The sequence below is a fragment of the Colletotrichum fioriniae genome (genome assembly GCF_027942845.1).
Source record: "Colletotrichum fioriniae strain IMI 355084 chromosome Unknown scaffold_12, whole genome shotgun sequence".
Classification (NCBI taxonomy): Eukaryota; Fungi; Ascomycota; class Sordariomycetes; order Glomerellales; family Glomerellaceae; genus Colletotrichum; species Colletotrichum fioriniae.
In genome coordinates, this window is record NW_027076848.1 from 829,389 (window position 1) to 842,889 (window position 13,501).

General features: G+C 54.1%; 4 protein-coding genes and 1 non-coding gene across 5 annotated transcripts; 4 read left to right on the top strand and 1 right to left on the bottom strand.

The window, feature by feature from the left end:
• Window positions 1-487: 487 nt before the first annotated feature.
• Window positions 488-4,336, top strand: N0V96_009439 (uncharacterized protein; the record flags this gene model as incomplete). The annotated part of the gene is made up of 1 exon (XM_053198362.1): window positions 488-4,336. One exon carries the CDS (start codon window positions 488-490, stop codon window positions 4,334-4,336), a length of 3,849 nt encoding a protein of 1,282 aa, XP_053044255.1.
• Window positions 4,337-4,953: 617 nt separating this feature from the next.
• N0V96_009440 lies at window positions 4,954-5,050 on the top strand. The gene has a single exon. It is a non-coding gene; the product is annotated as a tRNA-Pro (tRNA).
• A 679-nt stretch (window positions 5,051-5,729) lies between these two features.
• Window positions 5,730-6,686, top strand: N0V96_009441 (uncharacterized protein; the record flags this gene model as incomplete). Its single annotated transcript, XM_053198361.1, has 1 exon — window positions 5,730-6,686. The coding sequence occupies one exon, from the start codon at window positions 5,730-5,732 to the stop codon at window positions 6,684-6,686; it is 957 nt and encodes a 318-aa protein (XP_053044254.1).
• Window positions 6,687-8,848: 2,162 nt separating this feature from the next.
• N0V96_009442 (uncharacterized protein) lies at window positions 8,849-10,361 on the top strand (the record flags this gene model as incomplete). The annotated part of the gene is made up of 3 exons (XM_053198360.1): window positions 8,849-8,953; window positions 9,353-9,756; window positions 9,824-10,361. The coding sequence occupies 3 exons, from the start codon at window positions 8,849-8,851 to the stop codon at window positions 10,359-10,361; spliced, it is 1,047 nt and encodes a 348-aa protein (XP_053044253.1).
• A 1,227-nt stretch (window positions 10,362-11,588) lies between these two features.
• On the bottom strand, window positions 11,589-12,092 carry N0V96_009443 (uncharacterized protein; the record flags this gene model as incomplete). The annotated part of the gene is made up of 1 exon (XM_065758644.1): window positions 11,589-12,092. One exon carries the CDS (start codon window positions 12,090-12,092, stop codon window positions 11,589-11,591), a length of 504 nt encoding a protein of 167 aa, XP_065612709.1.
• Window positions 12,093-13,501: the final 1,409 nt, after the last annotated feature.

Genomic DNA, 13,501 nt, shown 5'->3' on the forward strand with positions numbered 1-13,501 from the left:
TCAAATGTCTTGTTTTACTCTTCAGCGGTGGTCAACTGCGATGGCGACATCCGACCAAAGGCCGATATGGCTATAGCATCTAAGAAACCAGCGATACGGCCTGGCATCAGCCGCCGGCCAGGTGAACCTTACTGTCTGAATTTTGGTCGGATGGCCTCATCGGAAAGCTTGTTAGCAAATGTGTGAGTTCCAGGAAAGCGGGCACCCGATCGCGGCCTCCTTCCAAGCCCCATTTCCCGATCAGAGTAGCGGCAAATTGTTACATGATCACGACAGAGGCAAGAAGAAGATATCCTCAATATAAACATTTGCGCATGCCAACATCGTCGGATTTCTATCATCGACATATCGTCTCACGTCAATCATAACCTAGTGCTACTTTGATCTTGCTTGAACCAATTCTATACCCCAATCCAACTTCTCTTTACCGACTCGTCTTCTTGACGAGCCTACTCACAAGCAGCAAGTACCACATTCACACATCACCATGACGGTCAAGTCACATCGCATTCGCATCTCCATCGACAGAGGTGGCACCTTCACCGATGTTCACGCCGCGATACCCGGCAGAGGAGACATCATTCTCAAACTTCTCTCCGTCGACCCCGCCAACTACCAAGATGCCCCAACAGAAGGCATCCGCCGGATTCTGGAGATGGTGACTGGTGAGACGTTACCTAGAGGACAACTGCTCGATCTCTTTCACGTCGAGTCCATTCGCATGGGCACGACAGTAGCCACAAATGCCCTTCTCGAGCGGAAAGGCGAGCGCGTGGCCCTTATCACGACAAAGGGCTTTCGCGATCTGTTGGCGATTGGAAACCAGTCACGGCCAAATATTTTCGACCTCTCAGTCGCACGGCCAGAGGTCCTCTTTGACGAGGTCGTCGAAGTAGATGAGCGTATCACGATGGAGGACTACACCGAGGATCCCGCCTCTATCAAGACGAGTCCGACGTCCGATGATTCTGAGCTCGTCACGGCCATCACCGGCGAGACCATCCGCGTCCTCAAGAGGCCGGATCTGGAAGAAATCAAGACGCAGCTCGAAAAGGTCAGAGAACAGGGCTATCGGTCCATCGCCGTTGTCTTTGTCCACTCGTACGCCTACCCAGACCACGAGCTCCTGGTTGGCAGAGTCGCCTCCGAGATGGGCTTCTCCGTCACCCTGTCTTCAGAAGTTCAGCCCATGATTAACGTCGTGCCTCGTGGCATGTCTGCTGTGGCTGATGCCTACCTCACGCCCGTCATTCGGCAGTACATTGACTCTATCTCGGCCAACTTCAAGGGCGGATTCGGTGCGGCCGCGACGCGCATCGAGTTTATGCAGTCGGACGGCGGCCTTGTTGACTACCGCAAGTTCAGCGGTCTCAAGGCGATTCTTTCCGGACCTGCTGGTGGTGTTGTTGGTTACGCCCAAACTTCTTGGGATGACGAGGAGCGTCAGCCTGTCATTGGCTTCGACATGGGCGGTACCTCGACAGATGTCTCCCGCTATGCCGGCGTCTACGATCACGTTTTCGAGACCACCACTGCCGGCATCGCCATCCAGTCCCCTCAGCTCGACATTCACACCGTAGCTGCCGGAGGTGGCTCTATCCTGACCTGGAAGAATGGCCTCTTCAACGTTGGTCCTGAGTCCGCTTCTGCACACCCTGGCCCAGCATGCTATCGCAAGGGCGGCCCGTTGACCGTGACGGACGCGAACTTGTTCCTGGGCAGGTTGTTGCCGGAATACTTCCCCAAGGTCTTTGGCCCCAAGGAGAATGAGCCGTTGAACCGAGAAGTCACGGCCGCCAAGTTCCTGGAGCTGACGAGCGAGATCAACAAGGACAGAGAGGCCTCTGGTCTCTCTCTGCTTTCTCCCGAAGAAGTCGCTCTCGGCTTCCTCAAGGTTGCCGACGAGGGCATGGCAAGCCCGATCCGCGCGTTGACGGAAGCACGCGGCTACGAGGCTGGCGCGCATCACTTGGCTTGCTTCGGCGGCGCTGGCGGTCAACATGCGTGCTCCGTCGCCACAGTCCTAGGAATTTCCCGGGTCATCATCCACAAGTACTCCTCCATTCTATCAGCGTACGGAATGTCGCTGGCGGACGTTGTCCACGAGATTCAGAAGCCTTCCGCCATCACCTACTCTGACGAAACTAAGGGCAGCATCCAGGAGCAGCTCGAGGAATTGTCTTCCCAGGCCACTCTGGAGCTGATGAAGCAGGGCTTCACCGAGGATCTCATCACTCACGACACCTACCTCAACATGAGATATGCTGGATCTAGCAGCTCGCTGATGATTCTGAAGGGCGCAGACTGGGACTTTAAGACGGAGTTCGAAGACGCTCACCGCCGGGGCTTCGGGTTCCACTTCCCCGAGAAGTCCATCATGGTCGACGACATCCGTGTTCGCGCTACTGGCGCAGCTCGTTCCAAGGTTGAGAAAAGCCCGTTTGCCCAGATGAAGTCAGTCGAGGGCTCCACGGTCTCGACCCCTCAGCCCAGCGGCACCAACAGCGTCTACTTTGAGGGTCACGGGCACCTCGATACGGCTGTCTACCAGCTCCAAACCATCCCCGTCGGCGCCCGTATCTCCGGCCCGGCCTTGATCATCGACAACACCCAGACCATCCTCGTCACGCCGTCCACCGCGGCAACAGTCCTCGAGAGCTACGTCGTTATCGACCGCGCGCCGGTAGAGAAGATTGCCAAGACGGGCAGCGAGCAGGAAGAGTTCAGCCCCGTTCAACTCACCGTCTTTGGCCACCGTTTCATGTCCATCGCCGAGCAGATGGGCCGCACCCTTCAGAAGACGGCCGTCTCAACCAACATCAAGGAACGCCTTGACTTCTCCTGCGCCATCTTCAGCCCCGACGGCGGCCTCGTCGCAAACGCCCCGCACGTGCCTGTCCACCTGGGATCCATGCAGTTCGCCGTCCGCTACCAGCACGAGCTATGGGCCGGCAAGCTCAAGGACGGCGACGTCCTCGTCTCCAACCACCCCTCCTGCGGCGGTACCCACTTGCCCGATATTACAGTCATCACTCCCGTCTTCGACGGACCTGAGCTGGCCTTCTATGTTGCCTCGCGAGGTCACCACGCCGATATTGGCGGTATCCTCCCCGGATCCATGCCGCCGACCTCCTACGCCCTTTGGCAGGAAGGCGCGGCCATCGAGTCAACCAAGCTCGTCAGCGAGGGTCGTTTCAACGAGGCTGAGGTCCGCCGCCTGCTCCTCGAGGAGCCCGCCCAGTACGACGGCTGCTCCGGCACCCGCAGACTGCAGGACAACCTCTCTGATCTCAATGCACAAATCGCCGCCAACGCAAAGGGCATCTCGCTCATCAAAGCCCTCATCACGGAAAACGGTCTCGCAACTGTTCACCGGTACATGTACGCCATTCAGCACACGGCCGAGCACGCCGTGCGCGAGTTGATGCAGTCCACCCTCGCCAAATTCGGCTCCGAGCCCCTCGTCGCGGTCGACTACATGGACGACGGTACGCCCATCTGCCTCAAAATCACCATCTCGCCCGAGGATGGTTCCGCGACATTTGACTTCACCGGCACCGGCCCGCACGTCCTCGGCAACACGAACGCGCCCATCGCCATCACGCACTCGGCCATCATCTACTGCCTGCGCGGCCTCATCTCCTCCCAGATCCCCCTCAACCAGGGCTGCCTGGCCCCCATCGATATTGTGATCCCCAAGGACAGCATCCTCAACCCGGGCGCCGGCCTCGCCGTCGTCGGCGGCAACGTTCTCACATCCCAACGCATCACCGACGTCGTCCTCAAGGCCTTCCGCGCCTCCGCCGCCAGCCAAGGCTGCTGCAACAACCTCACCTTTGGCACGGGCGGCAAGGACCCCGTGACGGGCGAGCACAAGGACGGCTTCGGGTACTACGAGACCATTGCCGGCGGCGCTGGCGCGGGCCCAACGTGGGTGGGCCAGAGCGGCGTGCACACGCACATGACCAACACGCGCATCACGGATCCTGAGGTCTTTGAGAAGCGGTACCCGTGTATCCTGCGGCGCTTCCAGCTGCGCAGCGGGTCGGGCGGTAAAGGTAAGAACAGGGGCGGCGACGGGACGATTCGCGAGATTGAGTTCCGGGTGCCGGTGCAGTGCTCTATTCTGAGCGAGCGCCGGAGCCGGCGACCGTATGGTATGGAGGGCGGTGGCGATGGCGAGGCGGGGTTGAATCTGGTTATTGTCAAGGATGACATGACTGGCAAGGACCGAACTGTTAATCTGGGGGCCAAGGCGACGACTAAGTTGAGGACTGGGGAGACTGTCATCATTCAGTCGCCTGGTGGTGGTGCGTGGGGAGCTGTTGAGGCTTGATTGGAATATGAGTGATGGAATTCTTTGGGAATGCATATTCTGGAGTTTGGAGGACATTGGTTTATTGGTCGCGTTGAGTTACAGAGTAATCGATTCAATCATCATCAAGCATCAAACGCGACTTGACTCGTGTGATCCATAGTGCAGACCATTTGAGTGAAATAGTCTTTAGGTAATAGGTCATTGCTTAGAACCCCCTCCACTTCGAGGCATCACGAATTTGCACGTTCAACTCACCCAACTCAATTCCTTCGGTGTGCAACAAGCTGAGCACTCCCAATTCAAGAAGTTCGTTTTGCCGGCGAGGGCCCCGCTCAAGGTTTTGAATGAGAAGCTTGCCGCAAGCCTTGATCTCTCCCCGCCTACCAGTCCATGCAAGGCCGTTCAGTAGGCAACATTGCTTAGCAGCAGGCCTCCTCCGATCAACGCTAGCAGGGCTTGTCGTTGTCCTCAACTCGGTCTGACTCCATCGTCAGCGGAAAGCTACTAGTCTCATTTCCATGACCCGCCTTCATTCTCCCCACATCTCAGCCCTCTTGCGGACCCCTACAATTCAAGACGGCTCCAGCGAAGCCCCGCAGCACAAGCGAGACATCGTGAGATTCCAATCACTGTCTGCCCTGGTGGTCTAGCGGTATGATTCTTCCTTAGGGTTAATGAGAAATCAAGATACCATCTTGGAAGAGGCCCCAGGTTCGAATCCTGGCCAGGGCCCGTTACACTTTTGGTGTTCGTGATCAAGTGGTGGTGGTCTTTTCTTTGGCGTCTTTTTGCTTATTTTCCTTTCCCGACAGTGGCTGCGTGCAGAAATCCGCCACAACGGGTAACTGGCCGGTTATGGTTATGTCTCGCATGCACGTCTTTGGCCGCATTAAAAAGCTGCAAAGATTCCGTCAGCACCTCGCTGCATGTACGTCTTGGCAGAATAATCATACCCGCGACAAGCGAGGAAAGATGGAGCGAGAGGACTGAGGAGCGCCCCATTAATAAGGTGAGACGGCATTTTCTGTGGAAAAAGACATCGGGGGTGTCGGCCGGAAATACCCCTGTCCATGCTCGGCCGGTCTCGGCCTCGAATGCGGGGGAATCGGGTCAAGATCCGGGGAGCGGATATCCGATAGGAACCCGTAGTTATCTGTCCATTTGGGGGTCGAGGGTAACGGATACCATCCCGATAAATAGCTCTGCTAGCCTCGGTCACGATACCCGGCGCGTTTGACATTGTTGGAACCTTAAAGCCTTCGATACCGCAGCTCATATTCTCAGCCTTCAAGGTGTTTTGTCTCACTCATATATCTATTCTATTCAACTCAGCTCTCACCATTCTTCGTGTCCTAGATATCTACTATTCTACAACAACAAAAGACTAAAAATTAGAACAAACACTGTCAAAATGTCTCCCAGCAAGGTTCCCCCACAAGGCATCTGGGCCCCGGCCGTGACCCTCTTCAACCCAGAGACAGACGAGCTCGACCTCGAGGCTCAAGCAAAGTACTACTCCTACCTCTCCAAGACGGGCCTCGCAGGCCTCGTCATCCTCGGCACAAACGCCGAGCAATTCCTCCTCACCCGCGAAGAGCGCAAGGCCCTCATCGCCACCGCCCGCAAGGCCACCGGCCCAGACTTCCCCATCATGGCCGGCTGCGGCATGCACTCCACAAAGCAGGTCCTCGAGCTCCTCTCCGACGCAAAAGAAGCCGGCGCCGACTCGGCCCTCGTCCTGCCCCCGGCCTACTTTGGAAAACAGACCACCCCGCAGGTCATTGACCGCTTCTTCAACACCGTCGCCGAGAAGACCCCCTTGCCCATCGTGATTTACAACTTCCCCCTCGTCTGCAACGGCATCGACCTCGACAGCGGCACCATCGCCAAGCTCGCAAAGAAGCACGACTCCATCGTCGGCGTCAAACTCACCTGCGGCGCCGTCGCCAAAATCGTCCGCCTCGCCGCCGAGCTGCCCGCCGAGAAGTTCGCCACCTACGGAGGCCAGTCCGATTTCCTTCTCGGCGGTCTCACTTCCGGCAGCGCGGGCTGCATCGCGGCCTTCGCCAACGTCTTCCCCCGCGTCACGGTGCAGATTTACAAGCTGCACAACGAGGGCAAGCTCCAGGAGGCCGTCGCGCTGCACCAAAAGGCCGCCCTCGCGGAGCAGGCGACCAAGGCGGGCATCGCGACCATCAAGTACGCTGCCTCTGTGTACACGGCGCCGCGGGCCGGGTTGAAGGGCCAGGAGAAGCTTTTCGCGCCGCGGAGCCCGTATGTTGAGGCCAGCGAAGACCAGAAGAAGACTGTGCACGCTTTGATGGATGAGTTGAACAAGCTTGAGGAGGAGCTTGCTGGTTCCAGCTGAGTGCGGTTTGTTCCATTTGGGTAGATGTTAGTTGTTGGTGAAACGGTCAAAAACGCGTGGTGTCTTGTGTTGAAGACAATGGGTGCACTGCATGCTTGCAGAGATTGCCAATCTTTTTGCTAGGATGAGTGTGGTCCCTGGGTGCATCAGAGGCTGCAAGTCATTTTTAGCTTACATTCCAGGCCAGGGCAAAGAAGTTCGGCAATCGGATCTGGCGTGACAGGGATGGCATGGAAGGACCGTGTATTATGAGCACATGATAGAAACATAAATGAAGAAACTAAATGATAAACAATGAAAGGGAAAGAGTCTCCAGTGATCGCCAGGCTTTTCTGATCTTCACATTAAGTTATGGATTTATTGATCAACTTCCCTTTGTTGAATCTGCTCTCTAGGTGATGATCCCGAAAGAGAGGTAAGGTGAGCAGGGTAATTAGCCCCAGCGGGATACTCGGACCTGCTTCCGCGAGCTCCAGTCTGCAGCATCCCTGATGGGCAGTAAGGTGGCGTGGAAGGAATTAAGTCTAGATGACGCTCTATTGATCCGTGCTTCCCACGTTTATCATAAACAGAAGGGGAAAACTGCATAGCATGCAGACTAGAGCAGCCATTTTGATGCTTGGCTACCTACGCGAGCTGACTTGCGAAACCCCTAAAGACGACCCAGGCACACGGGAGGCATAGAAAAACCAGTCTGTTGTCGATCCTAGATGTAATAGCGGGGCGCTCGGACTGCTTCCTTGAAGAATCCTACGCCACATTTCTCGACGGCAGTCGAGCTCAAAGGATTTCCTGGGTACCACGGCAAGTGAGAGAGGGGGGACGGCGGAATGTGGAAGGGGGAAGAGTAGGCAAGCCACACGAGCAAAGGGGAAAATTGCTGTTGACAGAGGTGAACAATAAGGAAAATGGTTCATGGAAAAACTTGGAGTGATAAAAGGAACGTAAGAGAGCTCTTGCCCAGAAACGATGAGTAGTAGCGACGTTAGACAGGCAATCAGGGCGCGAAGGACGGTTTATCAGGCCATTTGCTTGCGTTCCGTCATCCAGACCTTTCCTCATTCCAGCCACAATCGACAGAAAGGCTTGAAGAAAAGGACCCCAAGCTGACTGAAAACGGTTATGAGATCGGCGGTTCCAGCAAGAAGAAGAGGTCCTCTTGTCTCTCAAAGCCCTTCCAGAATAACCCCCAACGTCTTTTCTCGTCCGAGGAAAAGAATGAAAGAAGAAGAAACAAAAGAATTCTTGCTAAATATTGGGCCTCGCATCCAAACCTTGGATAGGGGTCTGTTTTGTCAAACCAAGACATGATTTTTCTCAATCGGGCCCAACACACGACCGTGGCGTTCTTCAGACTTATCCCAACGCGGCTGGGTCGCTTAATCCACGCCGCCACTCCAATCCCCGCATGCGTCGAACCTCTCAGTCTCTTCACCCATTGCCGCTCCAGATACGCGCAACGGACTCAAGCCTCGCGGCAAGCCACCATTGCAAGAGGGCAGGCAGACTGGCAGAGAGGAAGCGCTAGAGTCATGAGAGGCGGACGCTAAGACGAACCGGAGCTTTGGTACCATGGCGAGCACGGTGGTTTCCCCTTTTTCTTTCCCGCGTGAATGCGCCCGTCAGAAAGCATTAGGGCTGTCAATCTTTCGTATGGTGGGGGGACGGAGCCGGAGAGACCAAGTTCGAGAGCGTCCTGGTTCGGTTTTGGTGAAGGAACTGGAGGCAAGGCCTTTCCGGACGGAGTACCGTGCTAAATTCGTAAAAGAGCATTTGCCGGCCGCGAGTTTCGACGTTGCCGTGTGACGAGCCACACGTCCCACGGGTCCAGCAAAGAGCCGCCGGCGCGCTATGTGCTTGATTTGCTTTACTGGTTGACTTTTTCTCGAACGCCACACCGGATGCTTCCAGTGCTTTCGTTCCCATAAGGTCTCAGCAGTGCCCCCTTTTGAGGTTGTTCCACATGGGGTTTTCTTGTTCCTGGTCGATTCTCCGTCTGCAAGCCCCCTCCAGTCGCCCCCACCGACTCATCCTCTCGACAACGACGACGATAACCTCGTGGATATCTCGAGCCGAGTTGGGAAACGGACCTCATGTACAGGTGGTTTTAGCCAATCGGTTGTTACGAACATCCCTTTATTGGGACTCGTATACCCTTCATCATGACGTCTTTCATGGAATTGGTTGGCAAGGTGAATAACCTGAACGACCCGAGACCAGCATTGAATCAGAAGCCGGTGATGCTTGGCATCGTGATATCGTTTCTGGTAGGTTCCTCTTTTTTGGCACTGAGTACATTTATGTGGTGCTGTCTCAGAACATCATCTAATATGAAGTATGCAGATACTAGCACTGCTATGTGCTGGCCTGCGAGTATGGACCCGCATATTTATTGTTCGGGCGGTAGGATGGGATGACTTCTTTCTGGTGCTCGTCATGATTTCAATCTCAGTTGGGAGTATTGGCACTTGCATATGTATGTCACAATACCCTTGCATCAACCCCTGCCTACTTAGTCCACAGCAGGTACTGACGAGTGAATAAGCAATGGACTATGGGCTCGGAGATCATATATTATTCATACAGTATGACAGGTTCATCAAGTTCATGAAGGTAATCAATCCTCCCACTATAGTAGACATCTCAGTCTTACCATCTTGTACTAGATCTTCTACATCTGCAACGGCACATTACCGATATCAACATCCCTGATCAAGGTCGCCATCCTGCTCCAATACCTGCGAACATTTGAGCGTGGGTCGAAATCACGATTCTTTACTATCGTCATGATCTGCCTCGTGGCAATGTGGGGAGCTGCCTTCATCTTTCTCGCCTGGGTCCCCTGCATTCCCGTAGCAGCTTACTGGGACTGGTCAATACCCACCCGCGGACGCTGGGGTTTTGGTACGCAGGTTGCGGAGGAGCTGATTCGGACATACGAGGCCCATGCCACGAGCAACATGATTCTCGACTTCATCATCTTTGCTATTCCTTTACCGCTGTACTTCAACACCGATGCGAACAAGAGATCCCGTAAGAGCGTTCTCGGTCTCTTTTTGCTGGGCAGCCTGTAAGTTCTCATCTGGGCGAAACCCCACCATCGACTCGTTCCTCATGTGCTGACCGAGGGACTTTAGTGTATTGATGCTCTCTGCCTGGCGTCTCGTTTCCCTAGTCCGCTCCCGCGCAGGGACTTACCCAACCTTCGACCCAACCTGGGCTGCCCCGGGCCCCATGGCCCTCTCCATCCTCGAGATCGACATGGCCGCCATTTGCGCCTCCCTCCCCGTCTTCTGGCCCGTACTCCAGAACAGCATGGGCATGATCTTTGTCACGCACGAAGTCAAGGTCACCACGGAAACAGTCGAGACGACGCGGAGCCGCGACGACGACGAGTGCCTCGAGCTTTCCAACGGCGGCGCGGGAAGCAACGGCTCCTTTTCCTTTTCGCAGCAGAGCCCCGTGCTAGATACAGAGGGGCTGATTGAGCAGTATCAGCGGCAGACGGATATTTTTGGGAGTTATCTTAAGGGCAAGACGACGACGGACGTGGAGACTGTGCCGACGCCGCTCCGTGACGTGCCGCCGGCCAAGGAGCCCGAGATTTTTGGGAGTTATTTAAAGGGCAAGACTACGACGGATGTGAATGCGGATCCGACGATGAAAATGGTGTGATGCACAGAGGTTGGGTGCCACTGACGGCCTGGTCGGTGACCTGAGGTGCTTGTTTTAACGACGTGACGACCATATCCGGGACTATTGGTACAGAAAATGAGGGTGTTCGGGTTTTTCCTTCTTTTTTCCTTTTTCTATTACTATAGATACCTCTATTTTCATGTCATGGCCGAGAACACTAGGAGGATAAGTAAATCCTGAATAATTCCTGATATTTCACTACCATATGGCATGGACGTTTTGTGAAACCTCCAGTGCTTCACTAACGCAACTTCACACAATCAACCCAACCACTATCACGGTCATCTTCCACAAACCCGCTCTAGATTTGCTCAACTTTGACCTCCAAGTTGCGTGGATTGCTTTGAGTGAAATGCTGGATACCTTGCTGCTAGATATTTTTAGTACCAATAATAAGTAACCTATCACGTTCAGTGTATTAGCAACCTCATTTCACTGTATCAATCCGTCAATATGATTGGAAAGAAACTGGCACGTGAAATGTTCCGAATCCGTATTCCAGTCTAGTTGGTTAGTAAACTAGTTTGCCGCCTCCATCTTACATGGAAGTGAGCCTCTCATCGCCGGATGCAGTAAGTCCCAACGATCTCCGCGGAACTGATCAACTCCGTGACAATGAATGCGAGGGCAGATGAGACTATATATCCGGGATTCGCTCAGTGTTATTTCATTCCCGGAACACAGGCACGTAATACGGCAAAGCTTCGAACTTCGGCATCCACGAGATACCGGCACAAAGCACCCATATGAAACAAAGGCCCTCATCAACCCCGGCTGACTGAATGCTCAGTCCGACGTTGCCAGAGTATAGAGATCTCTAATTTGGGCTTGCTTACATCGAAACATTCTCCACCACGTCCAGACCATCGAGAACTTGGATACTTCCAAAGTCTCCATGATCCAATATGCCAAAGTCTACCTTGCGAATCTCTGGTTCGGGTAAGAAACGTGAAGATATTTTCATTGGATGTGCGTGTTGATCTGCTCGTTCCCACGTTTGCACGTTGGGCTTTGGCAGAGCGTTTCGGCTCCAATAAGAATTCTTCAATGGCCGAAATATTATCAACAAGATATGCAATTACTGCCATTCTTATCACTCTGCAACCATATTATGATGCCGCAGCTTGACCTTCCCCAATCTATCTGAAACCCTCCCTTCTCGATCTTCAACTACAATGGGGGCTCATCGAAAACAAGTGCAGTCAACTACTTCTCAGAAGATTTCTTAGACGACAAATCCACACCAAACATCCCCCCGCCAAGCCGGACCCCAAACTTCGTGGGACCAAAGCTGAACCGCGAGCCGTCAGTAGAAGAGACAGCGGCAGGGGCGGCAGCATCATCCTGCCCATTGAGCACAACTTTGAGGCCGCGCTTCTCAAAAAAGCCGCTGTTCCATCCCTCGACGATTTCCATAAGGCGCTTCTCCTCGTGCTCGCCTGAATTTGACGACTGCCTCCTGTCGTTAACGTCAACGGTTCTGTCGAGCGCCGCGGTGATGATGGAGGCAAAGGCGGCCCAATCCTGGACGGATATGTCGCGGGTCTTCCATACGTCGGCTGGGTCCGGGAAGGGGAGAGAGAGGGAGGTGGCGCTGGGCCCGACGATTATGTGGTGGATTTGGACGGAGTCTGGGCGTGGAAAGGGGGGTTGGCGGTCGACGGACGAGACGACGTCGTTGTAGGGCGGGGGAGGAAGATCAGAGCTCATTGTTCTCACGAGATTTGTGTACTGCCTTTTATGATCGATTCGAAATGGGGAAGTTCTTCATACGGAGTGTTTATGAGCGGTGTCCCAAAGTCTTGAAGAGGGTTCTAAAGCTGACGAGGTCCATGGCATCTTAAACCGAAAGGTCGAAAGTAGCCAATGCGACACATCCGATGCCGAAGTAGAATAGCCGGTTCGAAAACGCATCAAACCAACGGGCGAACACAATGCAGAATTCAGCTCTACAAAAGAGACTCTGCTGCGGCACAGCTCTGCCCCTCCTATGGTGGGTTGATACGATTAAGGACACCAGATATCAGGATACCCGTACACGTACGGATAGACATCGTCCCAACGCGGGATTGTTGGATCGAGGCTGCATATTCATGCATGGTTCACCAATAATACATGTCTTCACGATACAAACCAGACCTTGCGATAACACGGCAGGACGGAAGTGAGATCCTTACTCACGTAGGCTGGACTCATTCATTTCAACCGATGAGGTGTCCGCATCTCCTGCGGCCAGCCAGACGCGGGCTGTGCGATTCGGGTTTGCGATGACCGTATGCACCACCAATCAGCTTGTTTCTTTTGTTCGTAATACAGCGGCGCATACGGAAAGATAAGCAGGGGTCCCCTATTTTACCAGCAACATAAGTTCCTCACATTGTTGTAATTATTGCAGAACCAACAAGCGTTTTTCAGAACCAACACAGCCAAATCTAGACCCTCTCCCCGCGAAGCAATCTTTTGTGCCTCCTCAAATAGGAAGTTAGGGAATCCAAGGTCCTTGGACTAGCACATTGGTCAAGAGGGACGATGCAAGTAAGGCCTTTTGATTCGTTCTCTTCTCACCAACAAACAGAACGGAACGTGGAGTTTCCAATTCACGGGCCAAGCCCAGTTCGAACACATGCATCTCAAATCAGATCAAGCCTTTTGCTTCCCGCCAGTCCAGCTTTGGTAGCTGACTGTCCTGCGCCATGCTACCAGACCCTGGCAACACATCTCGTGGTCAAAACTCGTTTGATCCTTCAACCACGCCATTCCATGCAGAGGACAAGGATATTATAGCCGAGACTACCTACATTCTCAATAGCTGAACGTTCCAACGGTTCCGTCGCCTTGTCACCAGGAAGTGAGGCCTGTCGGTGCGGTTGGATGCCAGCAGTGCGATGTCTTCCAATACATGGTCATCATTCATAACAAGGGTTGCTCGTCTAGGCATATCTCACACCTCACCCTGCCCCTTACAGCCATTCAACCCACTAGAACTTACCTGGAATCGAGATCCGTGATGGACCTGCCATTTCAGTTTCACTCTCCTTGGCCATGCTGAGGGTTCCAGAATGACATAGCGTGAGGCACAGCAAGCCCGCCGATATTAGGGCAAGAACTTCGTTTCGGTT